The 18812-nt window shown below is 34.9% G+C and overlaps 1 protein-coding gene across 2 annotated transcripts in view; it reads right to left on the bottom strand.

Annotated features, from left to right (window-relative positions):
* The window catches only part of GALNT7 (polypeptide N-acetylgalactosaminyltransferase 7), a 192685-nt gene that overhangs the window by 26388 nt on the left and 147485 nt on the right, over positions 1–18812 (bottom strand). For both annotated transcript variants that reach the window (XM_031941888.1, XM_031941886.1), the window contains exons 3-5: positions 9703–9869; positions 3864–3994; positions 3453–3532 (exon numbers count right to left, since the gene is read on the bottom strand). In XM_031941888.1, coding sequence (XP_031797748.1) covers positions 3453–3532; positions 3864–3994; positions 9703–9869 — 378 coding nt within the window. The remainder of the gene's footprint in view (positions 1–3452; positions 3533–3863; positions 3995–9702; positions 9870–18812) is intronic.

The raw sequence follows: 18812 nt of genomic DNA, 5'->3' as shown, positions 1-18812 counted from the left end.
GATACACAAACATGGGGAAATGTTTCTCTTTGAATTTTTATTCTATTCGAGGTCACAGTAGAGTACCTAGCTTGGAATCAGGAAGACCTGAATTAAATCTAGTCTCAGACTTTAACTAGTTTTATGGCACCCTTGGCAAATTACTGAATCTCTGTTTTGCCTCAGTTTCCTCATCTGTAAAATGGGAGCATAACAACAGTATCTATTTTCCAGAGCTATTTTGAGGATCAAATGAGATAAAAAGTGTAAATTACTTAGCACAATGCCTGACATATACAGCCAGCTTTATATAAATGTTATCCATTATGACTATTCTCATCATAATTGTGTACAAGGAGGGCCAAAGGCTGTTCTGAAATTCTTTGGACTGTCACTTCCTTATTGCCCTCAATAGGATCACATATTTAGAGCTGAAAGGAAATATGTAGCTTCTCTAGTCAAAGCTTTTCATGCAGTGAAACCTAGAAAGCAGAGGTCATTTACTTAAGATCCCTTAGGTAGAGAGCTAGAATTTGAACCTACCTATGTCGTCTGATTAAAAATCCATAACTCCTTCTACTATACCACATTAGAAAGTAAGTTAGTTCCCTCTCTACATTTTTTAAAGTGACTTCTACAGAATCATAGCAAAGAACATTTACAGTATTTTAGATGCAAGGCCTATTTTCAGATTGTACATAGTATTTACAATTTTCCTCCAATAGTATTTTATTTTTCCAAGTACATATAAAGATAGTTTTTATCATTTATTTTTGTAAGACTTAGTGTTCTGAATTTTCCCCCCTCTTCCCTTAACCTACCCCTTCCCAAGACACAAGCAATCTGATATATGTTCAATATGTGTAATCCTTTAAAACATATTTCCATATTTGTCATGTTGTGTGAGAAAAATCAGGCCAAAAATACTATGAGAATGAAAAACAAATTTAAAAAAAGGTGAAAATATTTAAATTTACTTTTTAAAAAAGTTATATTCCTATTTTAACCCATGTATTGTCTTGACTTCATATAGCATCTTTCCAGGATCCTCAAGATAGTTTACATATTAATTAAATCTCAATTTTCTTATAACTATAAAGAGAAATAGGGATCTCCTGCATTTTGTAAAATGGAAAAAGACTGAAGGTAAAAGCAGTTGTCTGGTTAATCAATAGAACAGATCAATCCCAAATTCTTCCCCCCTCATCCCCACTGCTGATTTACTTATTTCTTTCATTAAATTATGCTTCCCTTCATAGGCTTAACCATAAACATTCCTTATAACATCTCTATATTTTCTATAAATTATTAATTCCCGATAGCATCTTAAAAAGTTGGATCAACATTTCAAATATACTAGTGAGTCTTTTCCATACGGGTTTCACTCTAAAATAGAATTAAGAGGTAAATTGGCACAACCAGGATTGAAGAAAAACAAATATTTCCAGGGCTAAAATTGTGTTGTTAGGCACAAGCTCAGAGGGGTTAAGAATTCTTAAAAGTCTTCCCATTATTTTCTAGGTGAATCTACAAATGGTTCCTTGTTTACTTTTTTTTTCTTATGTAATTTTTAAAATCTCTCTTTTATAAGAGTTTAGCATAGCACCTGGCACACAACCTTTAATAAATGTCAACTGATTGATTGATTCTTATCCTTCAAATGATTAAGTGTATTTTGTTATTATTTTCTTTCCTTTGGAGAAATCTAGCAATGGGCTAGCTACTGACTGTGCCAACAAACTTTTTAAAAAATGTTATTTTCTGCTCTAAATTAAGGTGAGGAAAAAGTTGACAAAATGTAGAACATTTAATATCATTTAATGAACTACCATCATATCTTGTACCAAGTAACACATGAAGCAAAAAATCAATAATAGGTTCTTAATGAAACTGATGCACAGATGCGTGACAGTAGAAAAGAGCCTTCATTTTGTTAATAGCCCATCCTGAAACTATCTACGTGACTATTGGAAAGTCAAAAACTACCTGAGCTTGTTAACTCACTTGTCTAAAAGAAGAGGGTTGGGTCCAAATGGTTTCTGAGATCTCTTCCTGCTCTAGACTATGAGTTCTTTCCCTTTCCCCCAATTCACTATAATTTTTTCTTAACCCTTAATAGAACCTGAAAAAAATCAACAGGAATAAGTAAGGAGGATTCTTAATTTGTTCAAGCTGGATTTGGCATGTCTAATTTTCCCAGATTCCCAAGAATCTAGTTGTAGCCCTTTAAGTAAAGGTGCCCTTTAAGAACACTTATTATTTTCTAATAACCACCCAGAAAATCTTGGAATTTGTGAATGATATTAATTAAATTCTAAGAGGTCCTTTGGGTTCATAAGACGAGGAAAAGCAACTATTAAAATTCTAAGTTAAGCTCTCCAGAAAATTAAAGACCTACCGGAAAGATCTTTAAGACACTATGGTTACTTGTCACTATATCACTTTAAAAAAAAAAAAAGTAATATTAGACTTATCTGTCACTTTGACAAAGTAGTTATATCAGTAGTGCTGAATCTGGAGTCTAAAAGATCTGAGTTCATATGCAGTCTCAGACATTTATTCTCTGTGTGACTGCACAAATCATTTAATATGTCTTCCTCAACTGTAAAATTAGGATAATAATAGTACCCAAACCCCAAGACTATTATGAGGATCAAATGAAATAATTGTAAAATGCTTAGCATAGTGCCTGGCATATAAGTGCTTAATAAATGCTTTTTTTCTCCCTATCTTAAGTCTCCCTTATCCCTCCCTCCCTTTTCTCCTTTCTCTTTCTTTCTTTTTCTTTCTTTTCTTCCTTTCTCCCTTCTCTTCCTTCTATTACTTCTATCCTTCTTTTCTTTCTTCCTCCCTTCCTCCTTCCTTCCTTCTATCCTTCCTTCAGCAGAAGTGGTAGCATGGCATTGAGAATAGAGAGCTGGAATTGGAAAGGAGACTTGAATTTATGTCCTGCCTCTGAAACAACTGAGTGACCTCAGTATGTCACGGTGTCTCAGATAGCTTTCCAAGATGTTTATGTGCAGAAAAATTTTGGATCTGCATTGGAGGAGTTTTCTTAGTAGGAGTTCTTATGTTTTCCACTGTACTCCTTTTTCCCCTCTCAGTAATGACTACACCAGGGAAAATTTAGATCTGGTCTCCAAACAAGTTCACTTTAAGAATGGTCATTTTAAGGTTTTCTGATGCTCACCCTAGTTTAAATGGAGATATTTAAAATTATCTTTGGGTAAATATAAATGAAGGAGGGAGGGGGGGGTCTCCCAATAATAAATTAATTCTCTATTGGAATGATTGCTAAGCTTACCTCATAAATGTCAGATATTATATCAATCTGGGATGATATAAAATATCAGATGGAGAAAATGGCAGCACTTATGACAAACTGACACAATGAACTGAGTCCTAAGAGGCTGATTATTTTTAAACAAGAGGGGAAAAAAATCAAACAAAAGGAGAAGAAAAGTATTTGTTACCTGTCCTTAGATATAGGAGCTATAAGTGGCGCATACCAGTTTACTGCCACCTCACAGTGGGCATCAAGGTATATCAGAACCTTTAAAAAGAAAGAGGCAGGGTGATAGAAAACTCATTACTTTTGTATATGTACCCTATCATACATCATTTAAAGAAAGATATAGTATTACTTTAAATTAGGATACATGTAATGTCTGTTTATACCAGCATTTCTCACTTGAATAAACAATGTAGATAAAGACAAACACTGAAAAATAATTTAAACTATAATAGTCTACTTGGACAAGCATGATATATAAATTTCATTGTACATTTTAATACTTCTAATTTTTAAAGCTATCTGGTTTCTTCTCTGAGCTATATTAGTAGATCTTCAGGGGAGATGAAGCTATACATGAAATTTCCCCTACCTGTCCCAGTTTAGCCTTGTGCGCTCCAATACTTCGAGCCTGAATTAAACCTTCTCGCCTCTCATTTCGAAAAACCTTTACCAGGCCATTCCACTGTTTAATGTATTCATCTAGTCTCTCTTTTAAGTGTGCTGTAAAAAAAAAAATGGAAAAAATACACAAATATTATTGATTAGGTTAGTTTTCATAAGTTTATTCCAATACCATTTCCCCAGGAAATGTGGAAAAGCCATAGGAAACTCAGCTGAATAATCCAACTATAGCTACACAGCTTTGATGGAGACTTTTCAGGCTGTAAGAAAATCCAAGTTATTGTCTTCTGTATAGATTTAAAAGAAAAACAATGAAAACAAGTTCATATATTTGATTACATTTTAACTCAATATATATTATTTGGGCTAGTTCGCTTAATAGGAGTGAAAAAATGAGCATAAAGCTAATAAATATTAAAAGAAACACAATTATTTTACTTAATTTTTGCCACAGACTTTCATCTGGAGTTAAATTTTCTAAGTTATGGGGAAGAGTAGACCCAGTTTGCCTTGGACAGAGGCATTAGCTTAAAAATTTTCAGGATGGATATTCTCTTCAAATATTATATACATTCATTTAATATGTGTAGTGTAGATCATTTATTCATTACTTCCTGGATTGAGTTTCTCCAGTCTTTCCTCTTATTAGGGGAATTTAATCCATTCACATTTATAATTATAATTGTTAAGTTTATACTTTCTTCCATAAATTTATTTTTATATTCCTTCCCTCTCCTCTCCTCTGTTTATGTTAATTTGATCCTGGCTGGATATTGTTTTCAAAAGGATAATATTATAGTTGTTACTATGAGATCACAAAAAGTGGTTCCTGAACAAGAGAGAGAATAGAAGTGAACATGTATTACTTCCTTTGTACTGCAAGCATTGGAAAATCTGCAGCCTTCATTTGGAAGAGGAATTTTAGCATGCTGTAACAAGTTTGCTCACATTATGCCAATGTTTCTATCATGACTTCCTTCTGAATGAAAACAGGCTTTGTTTATACCCCTAAACACACATGTGATTAGCTGACTGTAGGCAGAACTGGTTTCTGGAAGCTTTCATGATAGTTGGCTTGTAGATACACAAAAATGAGGCCCAGTTTTAAAAGAGTTTAAAGATTGGTCCATAAATATACTACCACACACACACACAAAATAGCTACTTTGAGAAAAGAGTTGGTTGTTTAAATGAGCAAATCAATCTGGGCAAACATAACAGTCACTTGGCTCATCTTCAGAAAGCCTGCTAGACAGAAACCCATATATAGGTATTCATACTAAAAAAGTTAAAGATTTTTACTAATATATGGGTTAGTTATCATAATCATTTGATGAGTTTAAAGAAAAAAAATTCTAGCATTGATTTTTTTTCTCCCCAGGCTTGACTTTTTTAAAAATCAGTGACTTTAGCAATGAAAGGACTTTCTTACCTGGAAAGAAATAATTTATTGTTTTTGCTTGCTTCTTCAGATCCCTTAGTTGCTTTGATAAATAACTTGATAAAGTTAATCTTTATTGTCAGGAACAAAACTTAGGGGGTCTGTTCTTCAAATTCTAAGTTTCTGCTAATCATGGCCCAGGATGAAACATGAACTGTGCTGTATAAGCCACAATCTAATTAAAACAATCAAAAAAATTCCCACTGATTTAAAAGGTTACTGTGTAGTAGTACACTATCAGTTTTGAAGGATGGCTCCAGGAATGATTTAATCAATTATTTGGATAAAAGTACAAAGCACACATTTATAAATGTGTAGATGACACAAAACTGGGAGGTTTAGTAAATATATTGGATGATAGAATTAGTATGCCACATGATCCTGACAGCTTAGAACTTTAGGTTAAACAATGTGAAATTCAATAGAATTGTTTTTTACACTTGCATTAAAACACCACCAAACAAGTTTCACTAGTATAAGATGGACTGACTTGATTATACAACCATTAATCTGGAAAAAGATCTGGAGGTTTTGGTGAACTACCATCACAATACAAATCAACGGTGCAATAAGAATAAGGAAGTGATAATCCCATTTGTACTCTGTTATAGTTAGACTACATGTAGGATCTAGGCACTACACTTCAGACACTGAGGCAACTAGGAAAGAACTCAAGTTTTTGCCTTACAAAACCTGGAAGATTCAAAGAACTAGGGATGCTTAACCTGGATAAATTAGACTCAGCTCATCTTCAAGAATTTGAAGGTTGGTTTATGGAAGAAGGATTAGATTTATTCTTTTCTGGTTTCAGAGAGAAGACAGAGATGGAAGTTGTAAAGAGACAACTTTAGCTTTAAAAGGGAAATCTCCTTATGTTTATAATGAATAGAATAGGCAGTCTTGGAAGATGGCCGGTTTTATTTTACTGGAGTTCTTCAAGAAAAAGCCTAAGATCATTCAAAATCTACAGATTTAGAGCTGACAGGAGCCTCTGCATCACCTAGATATCAACTCTATGATTTGACAGATAAGGAAATAGGAAGTCCAGAGAGGTGAAATGTTTTGGCCATAGAGATAGGCAGAGGGCAAGGATTTGAATCCAGATTTTCCAACTTTAAATTCAAATCTTTCAGTGCTTCCTTATGTAAAATGTGATATAAAAAAGGGATTCTTTTTCTGTTATGTGTTGGACTAGAAAGCTATTAGGGCAGACAAGTGGCACAGTGGGTAGAGCATCAGGCTTGAAGTCAAGAAGACTCACTGTCCTGAATTCAACACTTCAACACTTATTAGCTGTGTGACTGTAGTCAAGTCACTTAACCCTCTTTGTCTCAGTTCCTCATCTATAAAGTGACCTGGAGAAGGAAATAGCAGCACCATCCCAGTAATTTTGCCAAGAAAACCCCAAATAGGGCCACAAAGAGTTGACTGAGCAAGAGAAGGGTGTTGGCCCAAATACCCTTCCAACTCTGAAATTCTGTGATTCCATGATTTTAGAGGTAATAGATGGAGAGATGCAAGTGGAATAAACAGAACTCAAAAAAGGGAAAGCACTGAGGGATGAATGTAGAGGAATAGTCTGGAAGGAACAGTGAATAACAAGAAGGATGCTTACCCTTCGTCCTGGTCCCCTGGGTATAAGCAACTATATGGGGTGGAATGGGGGAAAGGAAATTGGTTGTGGGTAAGAAGGGTGTAGTCATCAATGTAATGGGTTTTCCAGAAATGTAGCCTCCTCAGAGAAAGCCACGTTTCCCTTAAATGAAGGGACTAGGATGCTGATCAAACTGTTTAAGGAAAAGGCATGAGTTCCAAAGATCTGTACATGTTCAATAGTGAAGAATATCATAATATGAGAGGACAATAATCATAATTCTTCCAAGTGTAAACATCCTATTATTTCCAGCTTCCAAATTTTGAATTGAGAGACGTCTGTTCCCCTTTGTAGGTTTCAATTTATTTCTTTATTAAAGCAGGCCCATTATCCTTCCTCCCAGAGGCTTGGGTTTAGAAATGCTTTGACCTTTGAAGCAAAAGTCTTAAATAAAAAGGGCTATTTTCTGAATTTAACTTAAATAAGTTAAGGAGATGGAGATGAAAAGCAACCTTTCATTCAAATCTGATAAATCAAGTGCTATGTGATAAACATAAGATCTTCAGCTTTAATTTTTTTTTTAAATAAAAAAAATGAATTTAAGATCTTATGCTTTTCTGGTAAGAATCAAAACAGAAATATGCCAAATAGTTTTGCCAAAATGTTGGTTCTGAGTCCTCTGAAATTATATTTATTCTGAGGCATGTTCAAAAATAAGTTTTAAAATTTTAGGATTGGGACTGGGACTTCATTGGTTTAAGGTATTCCCAGATAAGGAATCTCCCTCTACTCATACAGGTTGGTATCATAAAAGTAACAGTTATAGACTGTGTGTCAGCAGGAGCTTGAACTCAGGTCTTCTTAGCTTCAAATGTCTGTTCTCTATTCACTATGCCATGTCACTTCTCAATTATATTCTAAAAATAGTAAATTCAAAAACTATTTCAATAAACAAAAAGACATTATAAAATCTTGTATTTGGAAAGGAGGAGGAGGAGAGCCAAACCTTGCAAACCACTCTTTTTCCTTGGAGGTCCTTATTTTTGGAGAGAGAACTTTTCAGTGTCCCTTCATTTTCCTTTTAGAATGCTCCTTTTCTATGCATATTTATTAACAAAGAAGACCTTGCCAACTCTTTATGACCTGAAAAGTGGTCATTTTTTAGTTTTACTGTCATTTTTGTGGACTGTAAATTTTTTTATTCTTCCTATAATCTTTAAACACATTTTCCAAAATGTTGGAACTACTCTTACTGTGGATGTCTTAGCCAGTTACTAAATTATAATATTCTAAACTAAATGCATTTGCTGCAACTGCATTTTAAAAAAATACAATAGGTTCTAACACACAGATTTCAAAAATTCAGACTCAGTTGCACAAAGAAAGGGGAAGGAAGGAAGTGGGCAGGTTATGTTTCTTTCCTTCTGTTTGGTGGGTGCCACATAAGTAAAAGATCACAGTTGTGATTGCTACTTTATAAAAATACCAGAAATGCAAGCCCCTAACCAAATGGTTGGCCTTGTTGTGGGAAAGTTAAATTCAAATTTTGAACAAAGCTGTCAAGCCCTATTGGAATTGAGGTTAGGGCAAAAGTTTGTCTAAAATTTATTGCAATCATCAACCAAGTGCTCAAAACATTAGGCATTCAATGCCTATTTGTCTATATTTACTACCTTATACCTTATACAATCTGATCAATGCTTTTAAGATTTTATGACATGGCATCACTATTACTGTGGAGGGGAAAAAAATCTAACAACTAGTTTGTTGAATATTTATCCCAAAATGCATTTAATGAGAAAAGACAAAAAAACATTTCGATACTGTTGAGTGAGCTGACTACTTGGCCAGTTTCCAGAGTTCCACTTAACACTTCATCAACAAAGTGGAAAAACCCCATAAACTTGAGTCTGGATTTATTTAGGCCAGACAATATTTGATTTTGACTTGGTATTTTATCTTTCATTAGCTATTTTTGGTATTTGGAATGGACATGCAATTTTATACTTGAGAATAGTTGCTGGCAGAAAAAAAAAGTTCCTAAAAAATCTTTTTTTTTTAAAAAATTATTTTTATTTGTTTTCTTTTTTTTAAAAAATCTTGAAAACCATTATATCAATATCTTTGGGGGTGGGAGGGTTGTTTTGCAAAACTGATCAAAGATTAACCAATGGAAATGGCTGCTGAGTAACATGACATAAAAAATAACAGATATTTTCATTTTATCCAAAAGTTTGAAATCAATTTAGAATAAAACGAGTTTAAGAACAGCTTTCTACTACTATACACATAAACTAGAAATTCATTTTCCCTGTCAAAGTCCATATTGATCATCAATCAAGTGCCAAACTCCAAGGTAGTCAAACAGGTCAAATCTCTGTTGTGGCAATTATGAATAGAGTCAGCAAACCATTACAACACACCTGAAGTGGTAGTGTCTTTAAGCTGTTCAATAAATTTCCATTATTATTAATTTCTTATAGAATCTAAGGCCAAAAAATTGAGACAAATTTCTGTCCCTGCTAAAAATAACTAGTCATTTAAAGCTTTCCTAAATGAACCTACTTCAAATGACTCACTATGACATAAACTGACAGTTTCCTTTAAAATCTCAAAATTTTTGATTTTATAAAAATTCATTTATATTCTTTCTTGTATAAACCCATAGCTTAGAAAAATTAATACATTTCTAAGCTCTTATTTTAAATTATTACTTGGACAATTAATTCTTTTGAATGGAGAAAATATAATGTTAATTCTATAATTCATTACCTTTATTACTAAAATCATCAATTAACACAATTTCTGCCAAATATTTCCTTGGTGTCCTTTTAATTACACTGTGAACCGTTCTCATGAGAGTTGACCATCCTTCATTATGGAAGACAATGACAACACTGGAAGTGAGCAGGTTTTCATCATAATGCCAATACTTGCATCTGTAAAAAGATTGTAATTGGGTTATTTAGAGGCATTCTATAATTGTCAGTTATAGCTGTTGCAAATACAAGAGGCCCACTAGTTCTGATTTTACTAAGGTCATATTTACTGGGGACTTTCTTCTATTGGCAAGTCTATATATAATACCGAGTAAACAAAACACAAATGTTTTAGTTTTAATAGAACAATGAGAGAGGGAGGGAGAGGAAGAGAGAAAGGGAGTGGGAAAGGAAGTGGAAGGAGGAGAGAAAAGGAGGGAAAGGACAGACAGACAGACACATGTGCATTATGATTTAAAGTGAAATAAGTCATTCCCAATTAGACTTCATTCCTTAGCAGCCAGCCGCACTTCCTGCTTTTTAAGGAGCTCTAAATGGTAAATTCACTTAGAAAAGGACTATTTACTGTCCTTAACACATGATGCTTGAGAATGCTGTTATAATAATTTTTCCTTGTTTTCCCCATATCCATAATTATCATTTTATATGACCTGGGATTGAACTTCAATCATTATTTTGTTTTTGGTTTTTTGGGGTTTTTTTTTTGGTTTTGAACTTAAGCAACAGGAGGGGAAGGGATATTGAGTCATATGGAGCATATGTTTAAGTTGCTGTGAGGAAACCACTGTGCAATTTTGTTTTAAAAACTTTTCCGCTATGTTCAAATGTGGCTAAAATGTTCAGAAAGATGAAAGGAAACTGGTTGGCCTAAACTAGGTTTTAAAACTTCTTAGGGTTACTAGGTTGGTTAAATAATCTTTAGCAATATTAAGTACAAACAAAGGGGTTTGATATAGACTCAGATTTGCCTTGAATATTGATAGGAGTCTTGAATGGCAAGAAGACAAATTTCTTTTGTAGACACTGTGTAGTTAAGTACCTAGAACTAGAGAAATGTAGCAATCACCTCTTGATGATAAACTGGAGTTAAATACGTTTGATTTAAAATTCTCTAATGAAGTAGGTTGAAAGGGTATATAGATATAAGTGCAGCCAGATCCAAAGCAACAGTAAAAAACTGGACTGGCTTCATCCCAGATTGAGAACAGCTGAAGTTCTTCCCTAGAGATTGGAATTTGTTTGTTCTTGCTTTAATTGTATTTTGAGGGGGAGGGAACAGGGTTTGAATCGCCAAAGCTTAGTGAATAATAATTCAGGATGTGCTCACAGAATAGAATTATTTGTTTAGAAAAATATCTTCCTTGACCCCCCCCCCCCCTACTATTTTTGACATTATTGACTATTCTTCCATTGCCTTTCTTTCTTTGGCTTTTGCTACCCTCTCTTCCATTTCTTATCCTATGTATTTGGTTCTTTCTTAACATTCAGGATCATTATCTATAACCTGGTTCCTAATCATTCCTTACCTACCATATCCAATCAATTGTCAGATCCTATCAAGTCTAACTCTCCAAAATATCTCCCTTCTATATCCTTTTCCCCATTCTCTGGTCCAGGCCTTTATCACCTCTCACTTGCACTGTTAATTTTGCAATTCTTTTATTAAGAATCTACTATATGTAAGTCATTTCTCATTCAAAAATCTTTGGGGATATGTGAAAGCTTGTTTACCTTCATTATGTCTTTTTAAAAATCTTTCTTTTTAAAAAAGTTTTGTTCATGTGTATTGTTTTTACATTGAAAACATTTTCAGATTATCTCAACCTGTATGAAGGTTCTCTTGTCATAAAGTAAAATGATTAAGTACAAGTAATAATAGTGAAATAAGAGTGAGCTCTTCTGAAAATTCATATAACAGCCCATACCCATTCCCCAGAGGGAAAGGGGGGGGGAGGGGGAATAAAGAGGGAAATAGAGAGGAGAGAGAGCTATGGGAATAGAAGAAAGTGTGGGGGGGGGAATAGGGAAAAAAGATTTCTTGACTAGAAATTCTGAAGTAAAAAATATACTATGGGAAAGAAACAGAAACAGAAAGAAAACAAATGGGTTGTATTTATAATAAAAAAAAAAAAACCCTACGTACTATTATTCTAATGAAAATTTTATTAGCTTGGTAGTTAGTAGGAAATAAATAAGCAAAGATTTTTATTATAAAAAATTCTGTAGTATTAAATGATATAAGGTGCTTTAAAAGCACAAAGCACAAATCATTCTACAAGCCTGTAGCTATTGAGTATATATCAAGCACCCAACCCTGAAAGGCACTAAAAGTATTGTTGTGATTATTGAAAAAGTAGTGAAAGAAAAAGTCAGGACATAAAAGAAACAGCCTATCTATGACAATTCAGTCACCACAGACAAAAACAAATCCATACCTTTATCTTTCTGAACAATCTCAATTTTCCCCTCTCAAAAATAAGTAACCATTCAGAAAATTATTTTTAAAATTACACTAATAACCAGTTTTATTTTTATTTAACTTTTATTTGTAATGTTTATTTTTAATACACATTGCTTTATGAATCAGAGCAAAAGAAAAAAATAGACCCAGAGATTAAAAAAAAAAAAAAATAGAAAAAAGAAGTGAACATAGCATGTTGTGATTTACATTCAGTCTCCTTAGATCTTTTTCTGGATGCAAATGGCATTTTCTGTCCAACGTCTATTGGAAATGTTTTGGATCATTGAACCACTGAGAAGAACCAAGTCTTTCACAGTTGATCATCACACATTCCTGCTGTGTACAATGTATTCCTGGTACTGCTTGTTTCACTCAGCATCAGTTCATGTAAATCTTTACAGGTCTTTCTATAATTAGTTTGTTCATCATTTTTTGTAGAACAATTAATATTCCATTACCTTCATGTATCAGAGTTTGTTCAGCCATTTTGCAATTGATGGACATACACTCTTTTTCCAATTCTTTGCTACTAAAAAAAGAGCTGCTACATTTTTGCACATGTTCTTTCCCCTCCTTTATGATTTCCTTGGGATATAATAGACCCTGTAATGGCACTGCTGGGTCAAAGGGTATGTACAGTTTTATAGCCTTTTGACCATAGTTCCAGATTGTTCCCCAGAATGGTTGGATCATTTCACAATTCCACTAACAATGCATTTGTGTCTCAGAAGAACCAGTTTTATTTTCTCATTTTTTTCTTTCTTATTCAAAGCCCAGTCTCCTAAAGACAGGTTTGATCTTTCCCTAGAGTTCATTCCACTCAGATCATCTTAGATAAGATAGATAGATTGGAATTCTCCAATATAGCCCAACTCCAGTAGTAATGGGCAGAGATTAGATTCTTTTGTATAGATAGCTGGAGATTAAATGATTTAGGAAGGTTGACATGATCAAAGTGACATCCCCTAAGCTTTTATTAGAAAAAGTTTACCTCTCATTATAATAGTAATTCTTTCATTGATTATTAATCAATCAGAATTGATTTTCATCCTCAGGGACCCACTCCTTCCTAAAAGTATTTTAACAGCCAGCAACCTCCATGTGGGGTCTTTAGTTATGAGAAAGACCTCAATTTATTGATTATTTACTAGCCTAATTAATAGATTATCAGTTACACAGAAATTCTGTTTATTGGACTTTTCATCCATGTCACCATGATTCAGGTCCAAAATACTCTACTCATTTAGAAAAGACCTCAGTGGGAGATTGATTAGCTAGTCAGTCAATAAACATTCATTAAGTATTATGTGCCAGGTTCAAGTGCTGGGGACAAAAAAAGAAAAGACAATAGATATTCCCTTCCCTCAAGGACCTCACATTTTAATGGAAAGCAAAACATAAAAATGAAGTGGGAAGGAGGGAAGGGTGTTTGGTAGTTACTGAGAGTACGCATTGAACTGGAATGTAGGCATTGGACTGGAATCATAAAAAATATGGGCTAAAAATTAGATGTTCATACAGAAAAAAGAAATTAGCTCTATCTACATTCCAGGTTGATTTATATCCTCACAGTAAATGGCACTGGTGTGAGGACTTCTATACAGTGCAAATGTCTATCATTAGTTTGAATGCTTGTGTGTACTTTTCTCTCCTGTCTCCTCCTCCCTCCAAAGTGTTCACTCTTATTATTATTATGTTCCTTTATTCCCTTATTATTATCACGTTTAAACATTCTTTGTATAGTATCTTACAGATGCCTGGAAGAAATCGTTATATGGTCATTGGTGTAATTGACCTAAACAGAACACAATAGCTTTTCCACAAATTTCTTGATTTTTCCATAAATCCCCAACAGACAATGTGCCTTGTGCTGTTTCACTGCCTAATTTAAAGGAGTTGAGTTGTACTTGGACTGCTACTGGCTCTTTTGCCCCCAAGACCATCTCCAGTCATCCTGATCTGTATCTGGATACTGGATCCAAATGGCTCTGGAGGGGAAAGTGAGGCTGGTGATTTTGCACATCCCTGCCTCACTTAAATCCAATTCTTAAAGGACATGCCATCACCTTCCTGATGTCATTGTTTGAGAACAAAAAACAAACAGCAACACGTCTGTCTCTGTGAATGGATCATAGCACGCCTAGACCCTTCCATCCTCCACCATCTCCCAAAGTCAGCCCCAGTTCTGATCACAGAAAGGACTGTAGGAAGACAAGACTTAGAGCTGAAAGGGATCCTAGAAAGCCAGTTCCTTTGCTTCCCAGATGAGCAGACTAAGACCTTTGAAATGTTAAGTGTCTAGCCTAATGTCTAAGAGAAAGCCAGGTCACTCCACGCTCCTTCCACTGAACTCTGCCTGGTGGGCTGCTCTTCAAGAGTTAAGTCCTCGATGATAATATATTACAGAATAATTCATACTCCCTAGACACTTTCCCACAATCTTTTGAGTTATTTGTAATTCTGATTCTTCTGAAGGAATTTCTATCCATGACTCAATGCTATATATCATATGACTATTACATAAAAATCAAAATAAGCTAGAATTAAAGTTGAATGAGTAGTGGAAAAATTCCATTTCTCCAAAGACAATTCTTTTAAATCATCTAGGTGAGGGGCAGCTAAGTGGTGCAGTGGATAGAGCACTAGCCCTGAAGTCAGGAGGACCTGAGTTCAAATGTGACCTCAGACACTTAACACTTGTTAGCTCTGTGATCTTGGGTGAGTCACTTAACCCCAATTGCCTCAGTCAAAAAAAAAATCTAGTGCTTAATATATAACATTTTAAAGAGGGTGGGGAGGAGCATGTAAGGTAGATAAGAGAGAAGCTTTCAGTCTTGGTGCCACCATTTACTTACAAAATTAATGACTATGAACATGTTACTTTAACTTTGGTTACCTCAGTTGGTAAAAAATAAAGGTAATAGCGCTTTAATTGGAGAAGCCATGTTAGTACCAAACTCGTGAAATTAAGCCTCTGACATATAGTGATTGTATGACCACAGGCAAGTTACTTAGCCTCAGTTTCAGACTGCTCTGTAAAAGTATCAGCTACAAACATGTTTCCTATCTGTTTGGGGGAGGAATGTTTATACAATCGAAGTTCTTTACAAAAATCCAGACCAAAAAACCTTTAGAACTTATATTATCTACTTTACAAGATTGTGATGATTAAATGAGATAATGCATGTGAAAGTATTTTGTAAATGCAAAATATTATGTAAATATTAGTATTATTCATAAACTATACCTCTTTGCATTTAATAACACCATTAATTTTCTCCCAAAATTCATTTGGAAATGAGTTATGGGTTAGGTTTTCCAATTTCCAGTTTTATATTCTTAAAGGCTTAATGTGTTTGGAGACTCTCAAGGTTAGTTTAAATAGTGCCTATTTATAGAAAAACAATTCACTTTGAAGACTATTTAAACCATAAATAGCAAAGTAGTGCTTCCTGCGATTCCTGGGCCTCTTGACTATTTCAAACATGGGTGATCTCAATGATGTGCATGTTCCCTCAGTTGGAGGAATGAAGTATTTTTACACTTGACTGCCATGCTGTGATTTTCTCATGTCGGATACCAATAGTCTCCCAACTTTCCCATGGTCACAAATCTAGTGTCAGAGGCTAGATTTGAACTCAGGAAGAGAAGTATTCCTGACTCGAGGGTCAACTACCTACTTGTCCTTGTTCTCCAGGACCAAACATTAATTAGATAAGAGTTGCTTGAATAGTCAGGGGTCCTCAAACTACCCGCAGGCCAGATGCAGCAGTTGAGGACGATTATCCCCCTCACCCAGGGCTATGAAGTTTCTTTATTGAAAGGCTCACAAAATAAAGTTTTTGTTTTTACTATAGTTCAGCCTTCCAGCAGTCTGAGGGACAGTGAACTGGCCCCCTATTTAAAAAGTTTGAGGACCCCTGGTTAAGTAATGAGAAACTCACTAGTTCTAAAAGGAGGATATTTCATTATTGATTATATCTGTTAGAAAATCATTCCTCACGTTGACCAGAACTCTCCCTTACAACTTTCACTTTGTTCTGTCTTGTTATCTTGGATACAAAAAGCAAACTGAAGGACACAATGAGAATATCCTGGGGTGGGTGGGGTGGAGGTGGGGGAGAAAGTACTACACAGAGCAAGGGCTGTGAATTTCCTGATCTGAGCTTCCCAAGTATCTCACCAAATAGCATCCTTGGAGAAACTGAATTGCAACAATGTTGCTTCTTTTTTGTGGTATTATTGTATCTTTCAAAGCTGGTCATGGGCGTTTGTCCTTCAGTTGTTATTTTGGGAGTCCCTAAGTAGGGCAGTTTCATCCCATTTGGCACAGTGACACCTGACTTGAGCTCCACAGGGAAAGCTTAGTTTGAGTAGAATGTAGATTGAGCCCCGAATGGAAAGGCAAGAATATGAACAAACATGTAGCACCCCCTGATTAAGGGTGACTATTTAGTCATAGAAGTCAAGTTCCCCAAAGCCTCCAACATCACACAAATATATGCTAAAGGAGGGCTTACAGTTTTGTTTATTCTGCTCAGCTCAAATCAGAGATGAACGACATCTGAGTTACTATTAATGTCTCTTGAAAGTGGACAGAGACTTTGCAACATTCAATCAGAGAGAGAGAGAGAGACATAGTAACCAGAATTAGGAAGGAGATCGGTCATTTCAGTTTTCCGACTCTTCCTGACCTCATTTGAAGCCTTCTTGGCAAAGATGCTGGAGTGGTTTGCCATTTTTTTTTCCCTCCCTCATTTTATAAATGAGGAGATTGGGCAGACAGGATTACACGGCTTATAAGTGTCTGAGCTGGATTTGAATTAATGTCTTCCCGACTCCAGACCTGATTCTCTATCCACCATGTCAAACTATCTCTAAGGCTGCTAGAGAGAAGCCCAAGAAGAGCAAGCAGAATGGTGAAAGGTCTCTCTAGTCTGGGCTATATTTATAGTGCTTGAGAAAACTGAGAATGTTATATCTGAAAGAAAGAAAACTGAGAATGTCATATCTAAAAGAAAGAAAACTCGCTTATTTCAAAGAGCAACCAGTGAGCTACTTAGTCCCAGAGAGCAGCACCACAAGCAAAGCATATTAGTAGAAAAGAGGCAAATTTCAGCTTAAATGAGCCAGCCCAAAGTAGAAATCCCCAGTAAAGGCCTGAGAGATAATGGCGTTCCTCCTCTTTTGGAGGTCATTGTAGGGGTTGATGTAGAGAGGATGCTTGCTAGAGAGTGAGTTCAATTAGGTAACCACTGAAGACTTAGAGCTCTGAGATTCTGTTTTGATGTTGAATGGTCCTAAATGGCTCTCAAATTTGGTTAGGGCAAGGTTTAAAAGCCTTATCAGCATCAGCACGAGCATCAGCAGCATCACTACTAGTATCAGCTGATGGTATAATGAACAGAATGCTCAGCCTGAAGCCAAGTAGATCTGAATTCAAATCCAGCCTCAGAAACTTACATGACATGCAATCCTGGTTAAGTCCCTCAGTTTTCTTAACTGTAAAATGGGAATAATTACAGCACCTATCTCCCAGAGATACTGCAAAGAGCTTAGTATAATGTGAGGCACACAAAAGGCACTATATAAAAGCTAGCTCTCATTTTTATGTTTAATAGTAATAACTAACATTTATATAGCTTTTTTAGATTTGTTTAACATTTATTATTTCATTTGAACTTACCAATAACCTTATGAGATGGATGCTATTATTATCCCCATTATACAGATGAGGAAACTGAGTCTGAGGGCACTTAAATGACATGCTATCATGGGTCATACAACTAATAAGATTCTGAGAAAGGATTCTAACTCATGCTTTTCCTGATTCAAGTACAGTTTTTTATATATTATGCCATGTAACTCAACTTAATTTTAAGGATAATAATGAGTTGGGTGTGAATTTCAACCAGCCTATCCAGGAAGAAGAAAGAATAAGCTTGTAAAATTATTTTTCTTTCTCAAACTTGTGCCAGGGTTTTTTTGACTGTTGATTAAAATGATTTGTACATACTTTGATTTTTTTTTTTTTCCTGTTTGGCTTTTATTTTCCTCATGCCCCAGGTCTGGGTTTGTATGCATAATGGTTTGGGAGAATTCTGATAAGCTATTTTCCAACTCCTAACACCAGACAACCCAATCCTTAGCATAATGAATGAAATATGGCTCAGCAAATTTTTGGCTACAGAATTTTCTCGATTAACTGAATGTGTCATTCTGATTTGCTGGACACTGATGACAGTAGGAGTAAACACTTTGTTATAGTTAAACATATTATGGTTTTTTTTTTTTTTTTAATTTCTTAGGTTCTTTTCTTTCGGTGAAAGTCCTTGGCAGTATTTTGGAAATAAAGAAGGGGTATTTGAAAGACATTGGCCATAAATGAGACTTGTAATGTTATTGGTATATCCCGAAATACAGATTTGCTTTAATTAAGGTTTAGTATGGCACTAAAGAAAGTTGATGCTATTATCCATCGACTAAATCCTTCTCCCACTCTGGGAAAGAAGGTCTACTGAAATCGACTCAAGAATGCAATGTGAGAAAAATATGGGGTGTATTTGTGTTGTAGATTTATGACAAATTTCCACTTTCTGCATGTGAACTTTCAACAGAGCATGTAGCATTCTGTGAAATAT

This window comes from Sarcophilus harrisii, chromosome 6 (assembly GCF_902635505.1).
Source record: "Sarcophilus harrisii chromosome 6, mSarHar1.11, whole genome shotgun sequence".
Classification (NCBI taxonomy): domain Eukaryota; kingdom Metazoa; phylum Chordata; class Mammalia; order Dasyuromorphia; family Dasyuridae; genus Sarcophilus; species Sarcophilus harrisii.
Note: the sequence above shows the minus strand (reverse complement) of the source record. Positions and strands in the feature narration are given on the sequence as shown.